Consider the following 22,243-nt stretch of genomic DNA (forward strand, 5'->3'; position numbering starts at 1 on the left):
CTTTTTTATCTTAATAGCAGTAAAAGTGGGCACTTCTCTTTAACCTTCAGCAGGTTAAACATATCTTTTAAATGTACAATGAATAACTCACCAGTGAGACTCACTATCAGTGCCGCTCACCGAGGCTCAGGCCTCAATAAAAGCGAGAAAGGGACTGGAGAGAGGTGAAGAATAGGTTTCTACCTAGATTACCAGCACACAAAATCATCATCTCAAATCTCTTGGGGACGGGGAGCGGGGTGGAAATCTTTCATGAATGTATTACAGCCTTAACTCCATGGCTGCACAATCTCATCTACCACTGCAGCTCCTGGGTATTTCCAGAGCCTTTTCATGAGGCTCCTTATATGAGAAGAGAAAGGCATGCGAATGAAAATGCCTCATCTTTCATGCAGGTCAAATTTTTAATTTTCCAGGATCATTTTAAAGCAACAGTTAAAGGTAAAATAAAAGCTATTAATCTTCATGTTCATTTTACTACACATGGAAGCCTGATTATCAACATTCATGAGCAGTCTAATTATGGACAGTTCTGCCAGATGAATAAATCAGAATGAAATGTTTTCGTAAGAAAGACTGTTTAGAAAAGGTGACAGAGCACTTTAATGGTTATGTTCAGCACCGCTACCGCTCTCCAGCTTCAAAAATGGTTACTGGCTCCCCCTGGTGACCTTGCAGCAACAGATCTTTAGAAATTACGTATTTTTAAAAGGTATTCTGCCTCCCCTTCATCTCTTCATAAATTAAGTCTATATCAATTGCTACATATTTCAATGAGTTGAGTTTCATTCCCAATGTATATATTGTTACCAGAACTTCAGAAAAAAAATACAGATAACATATACAAAGCACAGTCAGCCTTTTCATTTCTCATCTATACAACCATTATAAACACTTCCCCCAATTATTCTTTACCTTTAAAGTACTGAAAAAGTGAGCTGCTTTAGTTTTCAGAGGTCCAAGGTACCAGTACCTGAAAAAAGAACACAGACAGAACTCCTGAGATATCCAGGAGATGATACTGGGGAAAGGGAGAAATCTTGCTTCAAGTTAGAGCAGAGTTGTTTGCCGCTGAAGTTAGTGCTCCCCTACAGCTTTAGCTTCATGATACTACAAGTATCCACACAGCAGCTTAGCAGTGACATCCCTTTCTTGAATTACAGACTACCAAAATGCAGCATACAATCTTCTCTACAGGCAGCCTGACACCTCAGTAGCAGAATTTTACCTAGTTATGAAACACAAATAGGAATAATTTAAAAGTCTATGATCTAATCGTTGATGGGATGCACAATACCTCCACAATATCCCATAAAGAATAAGGTTGGAGGAAACAAGGAAACAAACAAAAATCATCAGTTTAAGTGGCAAGAGAACAGAACCAGAAAACATTCATCTGCCCCGAAGTACTCTCAGATCAAAATCAATGTTTTAAAAAATAAAACTCCTGTCAGCCATGAAATATTGTATACAATCTAAAGATGTGACTATGTTTAGGTAGGCTTGGTACACATTTTGATCACTGTCTTGCATCAAAGAAGGTCAACAAAGCACATTAAACACCATCAGCTCAACAGTATTGAAGATGTAAGGATATAATTAACTATTAAGGTATGCGACAGTCACACCATTCCCATCAAGCCATGAAATTGTCTGTAAAATAATAAAGCCTCAAAAACAAAGCACACCACCATGTCTCTGCCAGAACAGTACTTAGCTAAGGGATAGCCAGACAGAATTCTGGAACTGATCAACTCTCTTTGTAGTAGATGCCTTTTTTTTTCAGCTGTCCTGGAACACACTAAATGTTTATATAGCCCAATATCCCCTCTTTGACAGGCCAACAGGGACCAAAACTGTATGCTTATGGAGAAGTATAAGAAGAGGACAAGGACACTGGGCTCTTATCTCAAGCACACTGAGCCCCCATTCATTTGTGGCTGAAGTGCTTTCCAAGCTGAGCATGTATTGTGCGCATCCAAAACCATTCATGGAAAAAAAAGGTTTGAAGTTGTTCACACTGCCCCAAGTACAAAAGGTGCTGTCATACCTCCAGCACACGCTCCAAGACTCCTATGAAAGGCAACTGCTGCAGGAAAAAATGTGACTAGACCTTGCCTAGGCCAACACTAAGCAAGAAACAGGGCACAGGCAAGCCTAGTAAGAACACAGAGAGGTGAGAAGTGCTCTTCCTTAATCCTGGGGCTGCAATTAGCAGGAAAGCCCACAGCACAGACAAGTCAGCATCTACTGACATAGCCAAGGGCTATTTACTGCACCTCTCCCATCCCACATCACCTCTCAAACCTACTCAGGTATCTACCAGACTCCAGAGGCCTGCTACCGCCTGCTTCCTCACAGATAGCTCATTCTCAAAACACACCTCATTTCCTTACGGCTGTCCAGCAGCAGTCTGCACTGCAATTCCTCTCTAGCAGTCTGAGAAGTGAGCTGATTTGGCCCTGCTGCTCCTTCACCAGATAACGCCGGTCATTTGATACACAGACAGAGGCATATTAAAGGTCCATTTGGAGAAAACCCAACAATTATTAGTTTAGCATTCAGAAAACAGTCCTCAGACAGTACAATCCACGCCGCTCCTGGCAAGAACTGAAGGGCATTTCTACTGCATCTGATGTTCCTCATTGGAATTAAGTTACAGAGTCTGCATGCATCTTTTCATTGGCAATTGACGAAAAACAATGGTCAACTACTTTACTTAGACTTTCCTCAGGGGACAGCTTTTCCCACTGATCCAATCTGAATGAAGTTCCAGAAATGGGCACCAAAAGGCAAGCAGAAAGCAAATACTTTAAGAAATAGTCGGCATTAAATAAATGATTATTTCAAATGACAAAAATCCTGACATGTCTTACACTTAGTGTAACGATAGACCCAGAAGGAGGGGGTGCTTCTGCCTGTCAAAAGTCTACACTCAAAAAAGACTTCTTTGCAACAGGGGGGGTATTTCTTTTTAGACAAGATGCTAAAAGAGGTACAGCATCAAAAGAGTGGTGTTTTCTTACTTGCTAGCTTTAGCTCCTGCATCTCTATAAGATCCCCATCTTAAACCAGTCACTGCAAACACAGGCTGTTCCTTTTCCCCCTGTAAAGAAAATTAAACAGTGCAAAATTACGTCGTCTTACCTTTTTTCCAACTTTGTTTTTTGAAACTAGAAAAATATCATTTCTATATAAAAACTGATTTCTGATTAATCCCAAAAGAGAAATTTTGCAGGAAAGGTATGATAAAAAGCTAACATCAATAAAGGTTAAGCAGGATTTAAGTATTACACATTCCATTTACTCCCAGAGAGAAATACAAGAGGTAAAGATTTTAAGAGGTTGACTGATCTTGACTGCACACCCAGCAACAGCATTTAATTTCGTGGATAGCGTCAGCCAAAAGCAAGGTGCTCTTGTACAGCAACATTAAGCTCTTGCTGCAAAAATGTCTATTCTACAACACAACAGAAAAATAATAGGTATTTAAAAAAAAAGAAACATAATGGGCACAGTCAAAAGTTTTCCATTTCACATATTTCAGCTTAAAAAAGAAAGCTATTAATTCAACAATACATATGAATGTATTAAATCAGCTTAGACAGCTATTGTTATCTTTCACCATTTCCACAGAAACATCAGCGTTAGTAAGTTTTGCATTCGTCAGAACTCTCTAAGCCTCCCAAAAATACATTCAGCCATTCAAGTGTTTTCTCCAGTTTAAACCAGCTGATGTCACAGAATACAGTGAAGAAATGACTGCCAACCAAACTGCTGATATCATAAGCTAATATAAAATTCACAACAGCTTTACACAGAGGAAAATTAGTCTATTTAAACAGAACTACATGAGAGTAGGGAAGTTTTAGAAATATTGGATGCCAAACAAACGGGTGCTTTTACCTTGATCTGCAAGACATCAAGTGGAACTGTCTCTCCCTTCAAAATGGCCAATGTAGCATTAGTAATATGCCTGCAAAACAAAAGAGAAGGAAGAAAAGGAAAACAAACAGGTAGAAAGAATACACTTAAAATGAAAAAGAATACATTTTAAAATTATACTTTTTTTAATTTTATCTTGCAGGCCCCGCTACCAATTCTGGTGGAGCTTTTTCTTGTAGTAACCACAATACAGCCTCAAGAAAAGAGCTCTGACAAAGTGCTGTGCCTCTCTGAAATCAAAAAGCAAAGTAGGTGGCTGCAACATGTGACGAAACCTTCATTTTAACAAGCAGGAAAACTTCTGACAAGCAAAAGGAAATTCCCAGACAAAGCTTTCCAGAGAAGTGCCAGATCATGCAGGAACAGTTGCCTGCTGTTTTGGCTATATCTATGGATCAAAACATGGCTTTATTTTATTGGTGGCAAGTGTAATAATCTCAGAGGGAAGCAGACAGGTATGAGACTGGTCTCAATTCACTGTGTCTGGGACTGTATTACCTCTGTATGTTAACTTGAAGTTTTTAATCAAAATAAATCTACCTATCAGCAGCGGTCACGTTGTTTTGGTCTCCATTATGTTGTGGACATTAGTTAAGATTATTCTTATTTCATGTCATAAAAGGTGGCTTCAGACCTTGAAGCACGTATTTCATTAAAACCTTTGTGTTTTTTTTAAGGAAAAAAAAAAATCTAGGTTCAGTTAAATTTAAGTTCCATATTGTGCATAATTCATGTGTTTCAGCTAGAAAGAAAAACAAACAAACAAAAAACCCACAAGCAAGCGCAGCTTTGAGATCCGACTACCTGTGTGAATCAGCAACAAAAATTGCCCTTGGCTTAATCACACTTTGGATAGAGAAGGAAGCTGGTACTCCCTTGGGCCTTCTTTTCTCCTAATTCATACCTTTCTGTAAGACCTCTGCAATTCCTACACTCCAAAGGAAAGATCTAACAGTGATGAAGGAACCAAAACTTAAGAATTTCTTTTTAAAATATCACTTCTGCACTTCTTAAATCAGGTTCTGTTACTGGTGTAGGTTGTTAAGCAGCCTATTGACCAAATTCCTTTCAACTTCACCAATATGCTGCAGTCTAACTTCCACAGTTCATTACCTGGGGACAAGAAGATCACTCATTTCACACAGCTTTTTTAGAACCCAAACATAAATTATTATTTTAATCTTCGCCACTGATTACAGCCTTGTCCATCTTGCTGAGCTTCAAAGCACTCTGGTGGTTTTAATGAAGGATGTTATGCCAGTTGGCTCGTGGATTTTATGTATGATGGATACCAGCAAGGGTTCCGCAAAGAAGAATGCTAATGAGTTACTGGGAGAACCAGAGTGAGCGGATTTCAGTAGCAAGGAGAAATATATTCGTTAGTATGGGAGGAGAGGAATGTAAATTGAAAAGAAATGTGTGGGGAAAAAAAAGATTAGCCGACCAGACTTTGTATTTTAAAAGTGGACACAGCAATCTTGCACCAAACTGAAACACAAGCAACAGATACTGCCAGGCTGTGTCACATCAAGGGTGCTGATAGGTAAGAGTCAGGTTGTTGGACAGCTGCCGTCACAGTGAAGGGCAAGAAACTCTGAAGTCAGTAATGGGATCCAGCTTTTCCCATGGAGGCACTCATCTGCCTTACTATGCAGATACACAGCAGGCTACGTGGGGACTGTTTTCTAGAATTCTTTAACTGAAGAAGGGCTGGAAAAAAGGATTTTTTTGTTTTGTTTTCATATCCTGCTATTGTATTTCTGAACATTCCTAATAGGTTTGATTCTATTGATCTTTTTTTTTTTTTTATTGGTTTTGGGTTTTTCGTTTTTTGGAACATGCCAAACTGAGCATCACACAGCCAAAGAGCAGTTAGCAACAGTAAACAATTTTATGCTCTGATGATACATACTTTTCCTTCTTTTAATTTTTAGTCAGCTTTTGGAAGTCATTAACACAAGCAAGTCCAGAGAAGGATCAGGCTCCCCAGAGACTGCCAACTTCTATGTAACACAGAAGAAAAAGAAAGCATCAAACTACCAAGCTGCATTGCTCCTTGAAAACAAACAGAAGAGGCGTTTCAGAAAGGTGTAATACTTACTGAACTTGGTTCGTGCTCTCAGGGTAGAGCGTGTGGCTCAAAGTACAGGTCTTTCCAAGTGGTATGAATCCTATAGGAATCTTACTGAAGGCAGCCTGGACACATAAGGGGAGTAAATTACCATTTGCATCAGCTGAAAGAAGCTTTCTGTGTGGAGATCACAGCTGTGTCTGATATCACCCCTTTGGCACTAAGCTGCCAGGCACCTCCTTAAATGAGGCAGTAACACATAATGACTCAGAACATGGCAGCCGAGTCTCTGAGCCCAGCGCTGCCAACAGGGTACAAAGGAGCTCTCTGTAATCATTACGAGCATTGTTACATGCAGGTTGGCAGACACGTCCTAACTAATGCATGGGTTCTGTCAGCAATCTGCCATCTTTCTTAATACTGATGGTGGCAGCGCAAGCTCTGCATCTCATTTACCATTGCCGAAATCCCTATCTGATAGAATACCCTTGCATGGCAAAGACATTTTCCCAGTTAAGGAAAGGAAATTAATTGATTCCTCTGGCATCCAAGTGATGAGGCAGCAGAAGGTCTAGTTTTTGGAAATCATTGACCGTGTTATTTTTCCATGCCACATTTCAGTAAAAGGGCTTGTTGAAGGTGCAAGTTATTGCACTGCACCTCAAAATAAGCTGTGCTTTCTGGAATGTTTCAGCAAATCAGCGTGAAGCACTGCATATCACAATGTACCATCTCCCTCCGGGGTGGTGCTCCTAGCAGTGCCACGATACTGCAGATCCCCACTGGCTAGATAACATCCCTCTCACTTCATGCCCACCTGCTCTCCCTTGCTACCTCTGTCTCACCTGCAAGTGTTAACACGCTTCCAACACCCCTCTCTCATTTTCTTGAGAATTCACAGCTTATTCAGTCAGGCTCTGCTCCCTTGGCCACTAGGACCAACGCTTCTGGAATACCTTGCACAGGCTCTTCTTATCCAGACAACCGTGGTATGACACACCCGAGTAAAAAGGGAAGCAGAGCACAGAGTGAGGGGGCTGAACTACAGATCCCTACTCATAGGACAGATATGAAGGATGAGGAGAATTCCTTGGCCACAGACACGATGGCAATACTACAATGCACTACTCTACCCAAAATAGTGCTGGATGCAGAATTTTCTATGCAAATCAATCCCAACTATATCAAGATAATAAGTTAAAAATAGAGATGAAGAACTAGCCAGTAAAGCCTCTAATTTTTTTCTTCCAGAATCTTTAGATTATAGAGGTCTCAGGGATCAGCTACAATAATACTGAATTTAAAAAACTGATGCCTCAGAACTAATTCAGCTAGCACCCCCTTAAAAACACTGGCAGAGTTGCAGAGCTTCTCTTGTCACATTCAGACAAAGCAACTGCCTAAAGAGATGCAATTCTAGCTGCCAAGTATATCGTCGTAATCTTGTCTGGATCATTTAATTGAGTTTTTGCCAGCTCTTGCCGGGAGGTTTTGGGAACAATGATCCCCTCCTTTCTTCGATAACACTGTCCTCCCTCCTTGAAAAGAAAAATCTCTCTCATTTCCATTCTGAGTGTTCCACCTTGAGAGGTTACAATTTGCTTTCCATAGCCATCTACATAGGTAGGTATTCACAGCTTGAAAAAATGGCAAAACAACCATAAAACAACAGGAGCACAGCCATAAGCAAATTCAGTTTCAAGCCTCTATAAATACAAGAAAAACAAGTACTTTTGCCCAATGCTTCTGCAAAACAAAGCAGAATACAGAGCTGTCTGGATCTTTGAAAGTTGTGCATTTGGCTTCTCAAAAATCCCTGCTCTGAAGCTGGAAGCTTCCCAAAGTCGAGGCTTGGGAGCCACTGCACTCCATGAGAAAGGGAATGAAGACCAATGGGAAGAATTGCAGGACACTAGCATGGCTGACTTATCATGCAGCGCGCTGGCTTGGGCTTAGTAAGCCACAGTATCTGCAGAAAAAAACTGGGACCAAGGGTTCACAGTGGATACACAAGACACTTTCCCTAAGAAACAGACAAAATCCTAAAAGTGACAGACTTCCTCACCTCATCAGCTCTGCGGAGAAGTCCAGTTATGACCTGAAAAACATGGGAAAGTCTTAATCTTGGAGAATTTTATTTTGCAATTGCCATAGAAAGCAATGAAATTCATATCCAAATTTATTCTTTTGAAAAGATTTAAGAAACAGCTTCTCTTTTGGAACACGCGACTGTTGCTTGCATGGGAAAGGAGGCACGCTCAGTGTGCAAACATGATGGGAACAGCGGGGTTCTGAGTGCTTATGAGTATATGCTGGCACCACAACTGATGCCAGTGTAAATGCTTTAACACTGAACAAACCCGGGTAAGTCCCTTCTGTATAAATGCAAGAACCACAACTGGTCGGTGTGTGATTAAGAATTATAAATTCTAAGCTCAGGAGAAATTAGCAGATGTATTCCAACCACTTTCTTTTAAAGTCATTGTACTTCATTTAGCCATTGCCTTATGAAGCCAGTAGTTAGCATTCCTGGAAATGCTTTAACAGAAAAACAACCTGCCTTGAAAGAGAGTACTCCCCAGTTACGCTGGCAGTTTGCTCCTGTCATTAATTGTCTTGACAACAGACATTTATTAAATGCATAACATGCTTTGGCATCACTCCCACTTAATTTTTAAATTATTTGATTCCCACTTTGCAAAAAACACATTCATCCTGGGCAGTACAGATAGGCTAGTAATAAACTTTGAAAATTAAACCATTAGAGCTACATTGCACAGAAAGAAAAAGTTGGAAACATTTCTCCCCAGATATTTTTCCCATTCTAAAATGAGAAAATGTCAGACATTCCTGTTCCCCACCCCATCTCCCATCATCACTTTTAGGCAAAAAACAGCTATCGCAGTTTTCTTTTTCCCAGAAGCTCAAAATATTGAATGAAAAAAATGGATGCTAAAACAGACAAATCTTCAGGACTATCTGTTGTGACGTTGTTGTCGTATTACACAGGTTCAATCTTCTCACCCTCAGCTTGGCTATGATTCTCAACAAACAGGACAAAGCTCCTGAAGTACCTCTTGTACTGTGCCATCTCCTCCTGCAATAATGATCAAATCAGTGTTCTCCATCAGTTCCAGCAGCTTTTTGGCTTGCCCTTCATAATCAGTCTAAAGAAACAGAAATACAAACATGAGAACTCAGGTGATTATTTCTAGGATTTCTCTTCTGTAGAAAAAAAAGAAATCTACCCATTTGTTTACTAATTATTCTCATATAAGCACAAAGTACTGTGCACTTCTTACATCACATTCACTGAAATTTCTTCACCTTATGAAACAAATCCCGTACCTAGTACAATACAAAAAGTAAAAACACATACACAAAGCCTATAAGAATACCACAGTAACTCTCATTTGGTAGATCTAGATTACCCAGCAATAATCAAATTTCCAAATAGTTTTACATTTAAATAAAACCACAGGCAAACTACACTCTTGCAGATAAAAGTCCCATCACCTTTAGCAGCCAAGGTGCTCAAGTGCATCTCCTGAAATATAGGAGCAGCTACATGAAAGGCCACTGCCCAAGAGCAGCTAGGAAGCTGCTGACAGCTGCTTCAGCAGTAAAGAGTACACTGAGTTTCTAAACCACCAGAACTAGTGTTTTTTTGTGTGTGTTTTGTTTTGTTTTGTTTTGCAAAATGAATGCATTTGGCAGGTACATTTCAGTCCCAGTTACTGGCCTGGCCCTGTTTTGCTAACTTTTGAGATCTGAAGTTAGAACGTGTCAGTTTTAATTCTTGCAAAACATTTTTTGGTCATAGGCTAGGCCTACACATTTTCAATGAACAGAAGAGGGCATTAATAAAAGCAGCATTTTAACACGAAACAAAATCTTACAAAATTATTCCAAGACAGGAAGACAAATATTCGAGTACTTCACTGCCAAGACATAGTGACTACTAGACAATCCACATATCACAGCCTCAAAAATCTGCAAAAAGATCAGAATCCTTTCATGTTTACTTTTTGTTCTCTTTCCAATGAAAACTCCTCTGCTAATTCAGGCCTTTACAGCTCAGTTTTCTGCTTTTGTGATGGGGATGTTGAATTAACTAGGGATATACTGAAAAAAATATAGTAAAAGGTTATTTTTAATTAATTTGAAGAGTTCCACTGCACATCAAAGTTCCTTACTTCTGAATTCTGCAAGTTCAGGCAGAACTGACAGTTTCAACAGTGATGGGCATGCACTGTTAGCCAGCACGCAAGTATTTAGAGATTTTCCTCTCAAACATGAATTATAGAAGAGCTGCTTTAGACAGTCAGACAAGTACATGTGCTGCTTTAGCTGAAAATTAAAAAGTAAGTACAGAGTTTGTAAATTAACTGTGAATTAAAACGAAAAAGATTAAGTACTATTTTAAAATCTCAGTAATTATTTCCTCCCATCAGATGCCTGTGGGACAACTAAAAATTTCAAATATACCCCAAATTGAATTTCAGTTCTTCATGAGCAGAAAGCAAAGCAGACAATATATCTGTATTAACAGAGCCTATCAGTTCTTACCTTAACCACAGTTACATCCAAGCCAGATAAGTGCAAAATTGGAGCAGCATTCTTCTCAAAAAGGTTCCTGGCTTTACTAGTTAAAAACAAGGAAAAACTATTTCAATAATCTGGTAGTTAAAAAAAAAAAGGAAGAAACAAATGAATAACAACAAGAAATATAGTTAAAAACAGAGCATACAATCTACACAATCAGTCACCAGACCTGCCAGTCAGGAAAGACGAGATTTCATTTGTTTCAAATGTATTATATTTCTAGACTCGTATCTCAGATGTCAGCTTTTTTTGTTGCAGTTTTAATAAATGCAGAAAAGGTTATCTGGCTTTCTACAAAAATAATTTTAAAAATCAAAACAAGATCTCCAGAGAGAGATTTATTAGAAAAATTAATGACTTACAGAGCAGCAGGCTTTAATACAACAAAGAAAGTCCATTTGGATTTTCAGAAGATTAAAAATATATATTTATTTTCTTGTATATATTATTAAATAAGTCTGGAAGCAAAATTTGATCTGACCGTCTTTTGTTAAAGGACTCATGCGTTTTATGCTTGTAAGCTTTTAATGAAATAATTATTCATTAACTATATATTACTTAGAAGTGGAAATATGAGACCACAAGTCAGAGACTTTAATTTATTGACACTATGCATTTTTTAGTCATGGGTGTTTTGAATAAAAGCACGTAAGCTCAAGTCCTCCCATGTCAGATACATCATTTCTCTGATATCATTACTGAGATGCAACTGATAGCTTAGCTGATTAGCAGAAATAGACATACATCATATCCAAGATAACTGTTTTCCACTAATGAATATGCAAAAACAGCAGCTGACCTCTTCCAGGAGTCTTGCTCTCAGCCCATATTTAGCCTCCCAGTTTGTAGGCACATCCCTTTCAAGGACAGGTTCCTACAGAAGTAAGATCACTGCTGGCTAACTTCAACTCTTGAAGCAATCAAGGTCATCACTTATTTCTATAGTTTTTGCGGAGGGAAATGTGCCACATACAAAGGTATGTGGAAGAATGACAAAGACCCAAACACAGAATAAGAGAAAATTTGTATATATGTACATATATTTGAAAATCATTCTTTCAACTCAAGCATCTAATTCTGTTCTTCATCGTAATATTTTTGGTGATAGATATTCTGGCATAGTTACACAGCACCAGCTTGGCATCAGAGGGGGGCAAAAATTAGCTAAAAAATTTGGCCAGCTTTTATAGTGAATGGCAGATTAGAAAAACAGAACGAAGTGTAGGGGAGGGGGAATTTTACCCTTTGCAAGCTGCTGGGTTGAGGAACACTGTCGCTTTCTTCAGTGGCATACTGGAAGGAATCAGCTGGTTGCCAAAAACCTTAATAAGAAAAAAAGAGCACAGTTCAGTTTCTCTTTTAAGCACATTAGTAAAGCAGTTCAAAATAATGCATCTCCCCAAATGTCAGGAGGCTTTCAAGCCTCATGACAACCAAATGACTTCCATCTGCAGTCATTGTACAGGTCTCCTATCCAAAGATCACTACTCTTAGCAACAGCTGACACTATTGTCATAAGAAATCTTTATCTCAGTTTTACAATTCAACCAACATTTTTTTTTTTTTTTGTCAAATTATAGTTTTCTGGTATGGGATATCCAGGGAGAACTATCCTTGACTCTTAGGTTACTTGATTTTCCCATGTAATTCTCATGCACCTGCTTGCCACCTTCTTGCAGCTTTTTCCACTTCTGCCCTTCGTTTCTCGTATCTCCTCTGCTTATTTTTGTATTTTCTACGCTTAAGTTTTTGAAAATATGAAAGAAGGTAATCACCAGAGAGTTTGTCCTCACCTATGTGCAAACCCACTGTTTCCTCAGACACTTTTTCCTCCTCCTGTCTCTTTATTACAACCACTGAATTATCTTCATCTTTTAATCCAGTTCTGAATAGATGTCTTCACTTTAAGTTCTCTGAGAGTTATTTCATGCAGCCTCTTGTGCCTTTTAGCCATTTGTACCTATGTCCACAGCTTTTCAGCACAGGAGAGGCATGAGAAGGCAAGGCTTCCACACATTACTTCCCACTCCGCAGACCTCTTTTAGCTCACCAAAGGCATCCTCACTACCACACAAATCAAACTGGTTTGGGATACAAGGCTGACAACACTCAGCAGAACCAACCAGAAGCCCCGAAAATAAAGCAGGAACAAAAGGTTACTGTGCTGAACATGACAGTCATCTGTCCCTACTTTCTTTTTCCTTTACTTTAAAGGTTAATCCCCTGGCAGGAGTTTTTATATTGAAGAAGGCAGACACTGTGCACAAAACAGTGTAGATTTTAGTGATCATTAGCTGTTTAAAGTTGAAATTACTTCCCCTTGCCAACTTTGCTCAGGAAGCCTCAATTATTAAGTGCGCAGCTGGCTATGTCACTTAAAACATTCAAATTTCTTCTTCAAGAGAGAAGAAGGATAAGAGAAGTTGCTGAGAGTAAAGGAATGGTCAAAGAAAGGGAAATAAATCAACAGCTCCTTAGCTTTACCAAAAAAATAGCTGGCAAAATGATCTATGTGTTTTATTGCATTTAGGGGAGAGAGTGGGGACAGGATTGGGAAAGATAGGAGACCTCTGGCACGTTACAGCTGTTAAAAACAATTAATTATTTACTTGGGGGAGCACGGTGTGATGTATTTGCTTGCTCTAAACAACCTAAAAAGGCTTATAAAAATTTTAGGAGTACTGACATGATCATTTCTTTATGTAATATACTTAGACATTTATGTTACATATGGGGGCACTTCGAAGGCTAATTCAGATTTTTAAGACAGGAAATAAAAAAATAATAATGCAGCATTTTCAAAGTTGTTTTTTTTTTCTCCCAGAGCCCAACGTAAGGAAAGCCAACTTAAAGCCATTAAAAATTGTTATTAAATATATATGAAGCTATTATTTAGGAAAAGCAATTCCTTTTTCAGCTCCTTGTTAAAGCAAAACTCCAGGTGTTGTGTTTCTGGATTCCTAGCATGAAACTTACTATTTTGCAATTATGAAAAGCCCATTACACAACGGCTTTACGGTGTTTTATGAACACAAATAGAGAAACAATGTTCCATTACAGAAAACCATTCCCGCTCACAGACTGAATTTGTCACCTAAGCAGGACCTGCCTAATACAGACAGTCACTGACATCAGTCAGCGAGGCCACGTCTGCAAAGCCCATAGTCGGCTGAAACTGGTTTGTTTGGGAGAAGGAGATGTAAAAGGTTTTCAGTTTAGTACATGGGTTCTTCACTGGGGAACCTTTCTGTAACCATTTGCCACCCCAAGGCTGTCATTGCGAACCGGTATTTTAATTTGGACATGCACGGTGGAGTTTTTGCAGTAACTAGGGCTATAGGAGATGCTTTGGCAGCAAGGCAGGTTATCAGCAATTTGGTGTTGTTCTAGGCTTAAGAACTCAAACAACTTATGTAAAAATAATAGGGAGCCCCTCACATTTCACTCTGACCAAGGTTTTTCTTGAGCGAGCCTGCCTCTATTTTTCTCAGCACTTATACAGCACCAGAAACACAAGTAGCATTTTTCAAACAATTACAGATTGCTGCTATTCCAAAGATCGAACCAGACATTTAATGCCTTGATACTATATTGCTGTGGGTTTTCAAGCTGTATTTGGCACTGACACATCAGTGAGAACACAAATTACAGCATGAACTGATTACTGAACTTTCTGGTTCATTCTTTTCTAATGCAGGAGTCTTCTGCAGGATATCTTCCCAAGCTTTACCCCCTGCAATTGTAGGAAGCTTTATTTTATTTAGAAGAATAAGCTTCAATTACTGAGGTATTAACTGCTATTTCTGGAAAAAAATTAAAAGCTATTGCTTTGATATCTGTGCAGTGAAAATGACTATAGAAAACATAAAAATGAAGAACAGGCACTTTGAGTTGGTATAGTCAAATACTAAATGTATTCAGCTCTGAAGGTATCATTTTTGAAAGCAGTATTTTCTGTTTTTTTTTTTTAGTTATTACTATATTTTAACTATAAAATTATTATAATTTTTTCCTCATTCTTTCACGAGACCTGAGCTCCCTTACATCTGTTTTAGCAAAAAAATCCACAGTCCAGATCAAGCGGCTGTGAACATCTTCCCTTCAACATCTGGCAGATAAAAATTAGGATTATGCAGGTGCACCACAGCTATAAAACAGGGTAACCTCAAGCAAAGGTCTTTAATGAGAAAAATAACATTCAGCATTCTTCTGCGGCCCCAGTACACAGCAATGGGAGCAGTATCACGCCCTGCAAAATCTCCAGCATCTGGCATGGAGAAGGGGGTTTAAAATTAACTTTGTCTGAAGGAGGAAGAAAGACTTAAAATGCTGCATGACCCCACCAAGGCAACCTGAGCTATCAGCACAGCGTCCCTGATGAAGGCGCTCGGGGACGAACAGAGAAGGGTGAAGCCTGCCCAGCGGAGCGCTAACGGGAAGCAGTTTGCCCTGCCTCTGCCCCGACAACGCGCCTCGTGGTGGATCTCAGACTGCAGCCTCCTGTCTCGTCTTCTTTCTACTGGAAAATGTCAAGCCCAGAGGAATGCAGCCAGCAGAAGGAGAGGCGACTGAGGTGTTTTACCCCAGCGACAGCACCCCAGCTTCGGGCTGGAGGCCGGCCGCCCTTCGGTGCTTGAGCAGCAGGACACAGACGGCAGCGTTGTAAGGCTCGTCACGCAGAGAGGGCCTGCTGGGAGAATCCCAGGAGCCCTGCACAGCCAAGATAAGAGGGGATTTTAATCTAATTTTATCACTTTAGACGGTATTACCTCGGCTTCTTGGCACGCAGCTCTTCGTAGCAGGTTATCGCTGTTAGGTAAGACAGAACAGAGTGGACATTAGGTTGAGTAAGTTTAAAACAATTTGCTCATTTTCACAATATCGGTCTGTACCCTTTTAACACACGCTTTGACAGCTCTAAAATAAAAAATACAGGTTCTTTAAGGCCAATTTAACACATGTTTAAGGATAAAATGCCCTTGTAAGCACATGTGCATAATTTTTGATGTTTTTTTTTTTTTTTTTTTAAGTATGTGCACACAAACACAGTGTTTTTGATAGTAAAGCAAAGCAGAAAACAAAAGATGCCAAATGTGCTGAGATTAAAAAGGCCATGAGACACAGTACAGCTATGGTTTAATTTTAAATTGCTACATAACTGCACAACTGTACTCCAGATCTAAGGGTTTTTTTTTAAATGCTAATATTACCTGGTTTTTACATTGAAGGTACTTCCCACTCTGACAGTACAGAAGAGCTTTAGAGTAGACTTAAGGGTAACTTAGACTTAAATCTGTGAGCCTTACAACCCTGAGCTCCCCCATCCATCGGTTTGTCAGCTGGACATGCTAATGCAGCACATGCCGCCCAGCCAGGTCTGCGCATGGACTACAGCTGTAACCCAAGGAGGTGAAAACCACTCACCACACCAACATTTAAAAATAAAAAAGAAAGTATTGGTATTAGACATGCCACTGATGGTCGTGTCAGAAAGAGATTCCAGGCTAATCCTTGCACTTGTCATTGGTGAGGGACAGCATTAGCACAGCAGCAGGCAGCCACACTGGAGACTGAGTGCAGAACACAACTCAGTTCTTCTCCAGACCCAAAAATGCCCTTTTGGGCCTCACAGACAAAAAGGAGAGTCCTGTTGTGCAACACCCAGTCTCACCTGTCCTCTAGGTATCAAACACTTCCCTGTCCTTGCTAAAACCAAAAATCTCTATCAGTTTTCCTTTGGCAGTATCTGGCAGTACAGTCTTGCCTCAAAAATCTCCAATACAAAAAATCAATACCAGTTATAGTCAGCGTAACACATACCAAAATTAACATACTAGACCCATTAGAAGGGAAAGCAGCACACTCCCGCCCCAAACTGTGGCTCACTGGGCACAGTCTGCACCTGAAATGGCAGAAGAGAAGGCAAAGCCTTGGCCAGAACAATGGACCCAAGGAGGAGTGGGATCTGTCCCATCCCACGAGCCTAGACTATTTATCTGTCACTGGAGCCATATAAATTACTGCTTCTGACATCACCAAAAGATGCTGCAGTGTACTAAAAGGAGACGTCAGCTGACTTTAGGTGAGATACTGAGTTCTGAGAAAATAACTGTGAAGCAAAAAAAGACAGATTTATTCTTAGTAAAAGCAAAAAGACTAGGAGAGAACTCATGCACGGAAAAAGAAAACACGTAAATAATACCCCATGAAGATAACAAGTAACTGGAATGTCTAAAAAAATTTCCTTGGAGGCATACCAATGCGTTTAACTGCCACGTTATCTCCTTCACACTGAAGCAGCAAGCCATTTGTATTAACTACCTGAAATATTACTGAGAGGAGCAGCAGGCCTGTGTTTGATTGCGCTAATCTCGCGAAAGAGCACCATTAAAATAACTCTCTCTGCAAAGGTTTGTGTACGGAGCCAAAGCCGGGTGCTGCAGCTAATTCCCCTTCAATCAGGACAGCACGGGGGCTGTGCCCACACTGCCCTGCTGATTACAGGCCCTCACACACGGACTTTCCCCCCCCTGTATGGCTAGAGGAAACACAAAGCAATTGCGATGTCAATACATAAAGCTGAAATATTACGGGGTACCAAGAAAACCCCACGACCAGATGATGGCCACGCAGCTGATCCGTTTGTGAACTGCAGTCCTGACCTCGTTAACAAATCCTAGTCAAGTCTGTGCGATCTGATTGCTGCACATCGCCGCTGCTTTGCTCAGAAATCAACCTGGGTCACACCACCAACTGCTCTGCCTGCCTCCTCCCTGCAACGTTATAATGCCTGCAGCGCTAAGAACCTCTAAAATTGAGTCCAGCACAACTTTCAAAAGCACTCAGAAGATACTGCATCGTCTGTCCCAACCTACAAATACCCCCAAAATAGTGATCAAGAAGCTGTGAGAGGCCTGCAGCCACAGCCCATGGCTTGGGACAACCAGCTCCCCTGGAAGTGACTGCACCATGAGCATCTAAAGCAGCTCAGATCCCCTTTCAGGCAGGGTTACCAGCATTAAATCCAAGACTCTGAAGTATGTTCAGCCAACAGAAAGCCCAAAAGCAGTCTGACCAAAGCTGTGCACATCGGACCAGTCTCCAGAGCTACCACAGAACTCCTTCCAGAGTTTATCTTCACAGAGAGCATTTTGGCTGCTTCCAACGCAGCGAGACCATAGCATCCTCTCCGCTTGATACCAGCACTTACGTTCAGCTTGGCGTTGGAAGGACATGAAAGACAAACCTAGGTTTGAATCAGCTTTACCCAAGAATCAGACTTTATGTCCCACGTTTTTTGATGAAGTTTTGATGAAATGAAGTGGGCCGCTGAAGAAGAGAGATGCAGAAAGGTGACCAAAGTGAGTTATCAGTTGGCAAACACTCAGAGACCAACGCTCAAATTACAGATAAGAATCAGACTCGGATTGCTGGCAAGCAGTCAAAGGCCCAGATGCTTTGCCAGCATTTTCTACGGAGGAAGTCAATACTTCAGTGCATACAAAGCTGAGTATCTGAGGGGTCCACTACCTCGGCACGATGCACAAGTCCCCATCCTCACCAGGATGATCACTTATCCAGCAGTACCACTGCGAAGCTCTGGCCAAACTGGACAACCAGATAAGCTGAGATTAAACTCCTGCTGGCCTGCCGTAGCTGGTGACTCACTGCACCACCTGGACACGCAGAGAGCACCAACAGCCCTCCTTGGGAGAGCAGATCCAGGGCAGGAACTGGGCAGTGAGAGGGGATTCCAAATCTGGTGAAAGTTTTAAAATAATCATATGGTATCTTTTCTTGCTGTTTTATTCATCAGTAAGGAACCATCTCAAGAAAAGACAAAGAATATGATTCAAAAGGATTTGAATTTTATCCTGTGACTCCTTACACTAATGAATTCGATGAGCACCAGCAGCTACCACACAGAAACACAGCCAGAATTAAGTTACGTGCCCTCTTTCCATCCTATTAAGAAGAGATCCAAAAAAATAATTAAAAAAATAGCAAGTTGCTTACTTCTCTGCAATCAATATCATCTATGTTAAACAGAAGTACAGCACTGCGTATGAGCATGTATCTGACGATCTGCACACCCCCTAAGGTTGGATCTGGTGTACCTGTAGTACGATATAATATTGGTTAAAATGAAGTTAACATACACAGTCACGTAACCCAGAGAAATTAAAGGGAAACAACCTCACATGGGACAACACTGAGTTCTCATCTTTCTTCTCCAATATTACAAGCGTATTTGCTATCTCAAATGCAAGGCAACAGATTTGAGAAGCATACTCCTTTATGAGAACCAAAGGAATTTTAAGGCTCACCATGGTTTTATAAGACTAGCAATAGGGTTTTATTTAAAAGTAGTTCAACCAGACGTTATGTCTATCACTCTGCACCTGAAAAGCCTTTGCCACCTGCTGACTGATGTCTCTTTTGAAGAGGTGCCATCCATCCATTGTATTACATATCTAGAGTGGCTGAATCACAAACAGTGAAGGGGAAACCAGCACAGAGCTTCCTCTGTACTCTTCCAGTTCATCTAAAAAATTAACCTTTTAAGCCAGTCAGCGCTTGCACAGACATCTCCAGAGATGAAAGGCTAACACACTGATCTGAAACTAAACGCTGCATGAAGAAAGTCAGACTGGGCTCTGAGGCTCCCTGGCCCTTACTGTCACCGACAACCTTCAGCCTCACTCGGTGAGGAATCCTCTCGCTCCAGCGCCCCTCTCTCCTGTGCAGCCTACACAGCACAAGGGCATCCACATCAGCCCCTTGTTGCAGCCTGCTGGAAGGAGACACCCAGCTCCATTTCCCTGCAGGGGAGATACACAGGGGGCAAGTCTGGAGCAGACAACATTCTCCTTGTCCCTGTCTGCCCGTGTGGCATCCTCTGAAGTCCTACACCAATACCCCAGAGCTCTTCTGTCCCTACAGGCGTGCAGAGACTGACTACGGAGGAGTTGCCATTTATTTGCAGGACGGGCGGTTTCTTGCGATGGCTCCACTTGATGCAGACATCACAGCCTCTGCAGCCAAAAGAAGGATGAACCCTGAGAAGTCAAAAAAGCGAATTATCTTCTCCTTGCCAGAGAAATAACTTAGAAATTCCATGAGGATGAAAAAAAAGCCAAGAAGGAGGATGCAGGAGGGGAAAAAAACTTTCCTCAGCTGCAAATAAACGAGCAGGACCTCAGACAGCCAATTCCAGTGAGTCTGAGGCTAATCCGAACCAACGCTGTGCTACAGCAAGCCCCTTCGTCAGGAAACCCTGCGATGCCAGAAAGCGAAGCGCAAGGCTTCACTAAACCTTAAATCTGTGCTAAAAGGGCAAATCCACGGCTAGCACAGCATGCCTGGCGCACAGCAACTCGGCCTCGGCTGTGGGCAGCAGCAAACCCCACAGCCGGGGCAGCCCAGGCGCGGCTCCCCCACAGAGCTCTCCCCCCTTACCGGTGCCGGCCGTGCATCCAGCTCGCCCCCCAGCCCAGCAGGCCGGCCCCCAGCGCCGTTTTCTTCCAGTGGTTCCTGAGGGTGGCCAGCAGCCCGCCGGGCCCGGCCATGCCGCCGGGGAAGGGGGCCCGGCCGCCGGGAAGCCGCGCTCAGCCCGCGGCCGCCGCCGCCGCCCGGCTCGGCTGGAAACGGCTCCCCCGGCCCCGCGTTCCGCCCTGCCGAGCCCCGAAGGGAGGCCCTAAAAATGTCACCCGCTAATCCATGTCCCCAAGCACCGCGTCCAGCCTCTCCCTAAACACCCCCAGGGACGGTGACCCCACCGCCTCCCTGGGCGACCCGTCCCAGTGCCCGGCTGCTCTTCCTGAGGAGAAATGTCTCCTCATCGCCAGCCTGAACCTCCCCCGGTGCAGCATCCAACATACAAAACAGCCCCAGAAACTATTTCTGGAGGTCCAGCCAGCTGACCAGATGGCGTCTCACCTAGGAAGCACCTGGGATTTGCTGTCTAAGCCCCAGCAAGTGGGTGCACCAGGAGAAACATCTCCAGCCTCTGCTGCAGGGCAGACCCTGCTCGTGGGGATGCCATGTGGCCCCAATGCCCTGCAGAGCGAGGAGGGGATGTGACCAAGTGACAGGACCCAGCTTCTCACGGGGACAAGCTCTGGGACAACCCAGGGGTGACAGCCCAGTCCAGCCTTCATACCTGGCTTCATCGGATGCCTGGAAGAGCGCAAGCAGCCTCAGAGATGCATCAGGGAGGTGCTGAATGGGTTGATAAACAGAGATCCTCCCCGTCCTGTGAAAAAACAAAAACTGAGAATGAAACATTGGCTAAATAAGCAGGGTAAAGAAGCGCTTTGCTTTTGGAGAACGCTGCCCTCCTTCCACCAGGGCTTATAGATTTGTGGTGACAAAGGCCCTGTCTACGTGGGACCAGCTGGTTGGGGCAATGAACTTAAAGCTGGGGAGAAAAAATTGTCTCAGAATGCTTTTTTTTTTTTCTCGATAGCAAAATGCTATCTTCATCAACATCCAAACATTTATTAGAGTCTAATATAAAGAGTCTAATATGAAAATATTAGAGTCAATAAAATTATTTTTATGTAAAAATCTTCCCCAAATCTTTCTCCTTCATGATGTGTGGTTGGGATGTGGGTAGTAAAAAAAGAGGGCCGATGGAGGCCACATGTGGGACTCTGGATATGCAAAAGTCTGTTCTGAAAGAGTCACGTTGATGCAGAAGAGAGTCCAGGAGCAACTCTCTTGTTAGTGATGAGGAAAGCAGATTAAAACTTGCAGGTTGGTTTCTCTACTGTTGGTTTTGTGTGTGTGTTGCTTGTTTGTTTCCCTCATTTTGTCTAGTCGAAGATTTGGGGTTTGTTTTTCTAAGAAAAACATTAAAAGATCAGCTCCTGATGAATATTTCAGGCACATCTTTGTCCAGTAGACATTGCTTCCCACTTAAATATTCCAGATTCATCTGTCCAGTGCATCTCAGCACAGACACTTGATGTGCTGCTGCATGTTCCAGGTGGTGTAGAGTGATTAAATGTCCTACTTTTTTTTTTTTTTTTTTTTTTTTTGGTGATGTCCTACTTTCTGTAAGGGTTCAGGTGGTATTGCCAACTGCTCACAGCAACAATAGGAACAGATACTAGTACTCTCGTCCTATTCTCCTTAACTTATGAAAAGATAAACATTGCTTGCTGATGAATACTTTTCAAATTTGTAATTCTTATGAGCTGCCACAAATAATTTACAAAGACCTGTAGGTTCCTATTTCACAACCAAGTCTACTGAATATAGTTATGTTTATTAACAACGCTTCCAAAACAACCTTGAATTTTTAAAATAAAGCCTTTTTAGTATGCCGGTACATGTTCAGAGAAGTCGGAATAATGCTTAAATATGTAAGGGCCTGAATATCTCTAAGATGGCTGAATGATAATTTTCCTGAGTTCATATGCATGAAAACACATTTGATTTAATATAAATGAGACATTTTAGCTTGAATAATAGTTGTCTTTCCACATCGCTAGCGAAGGGTCTTGACCCTGCTCTAAGCAGCATGGTCGGGCTGGACGAGCTCCAAAGGTCCCTTTTCCCACCCCAGCCATTCTGGGACGCCATCTGAGAATTTGGCCTGGGAAATCTGAGATGGTG

General features: G+C 41.7%; 1 protein-coding gene across 1 annotated transcript in view; it reads right to left on the reverse strand.

Moving 5' to 3' along the window:
* AGK (acylglycerol kinase) overlaps positions 1-20,245 on the reverse strand; it is a 29,723-nt gene extending 9,478 nt beyond the window's left edge. The window contains exons 1-10 of the mRNA XM_084527579.1: positions 20,081-20,245; positions 15,391-15,430; positions 11,864-11,943; positions 10,586-10,661; positions 9,091-9,183; positions 8,082-8,114; positions 6,047-6,141; positions 3,907-3,976; positions 3,027-3,106; positions 916-973 (exon numbers count right to left, since the gene is read on the reverse strand). Coding sequence (XP_084383705.1) covers positions 916-973; positions 3,027-3,106; positions 3,907-3,976; positions 6,047-6,141; positions 8,082-8,114; positions 9,091-9,183; positions 10,586-10,661; positions 11,864-11,943; positions 15,391-15,430; positions 20,081-20,190 — 735 coding nt within the window. The 5' untranslated portion in view covers positions 20,191-20,245. The remainder of the gene's footprint in view (positions 1-915; positions 974-3,026; positions 3,107-3,906; positions 3,977-6,046; positions 6,142-8,081; positions 8,115-9,090; positions 9,184-10,585; positions 10,662-11,863; positions 11,944-15,390; positions 15,431-20,080) is intronic.
* Between the last annotated feature and the right edge of the window lie 1,998 nt (positions 20,246-22,243).

The sequence above is a fragment of the Aythya ferina genome (assembly GCF_964211825.1).
Source record: "Aythya ferina genome assembly, chromosome: 1".
Lineage (NCBI taxonomy): Eukaryota > Metazoa > Chordata > Aves > Anseriformes > Anatidae > Aythya > Aythya ferina.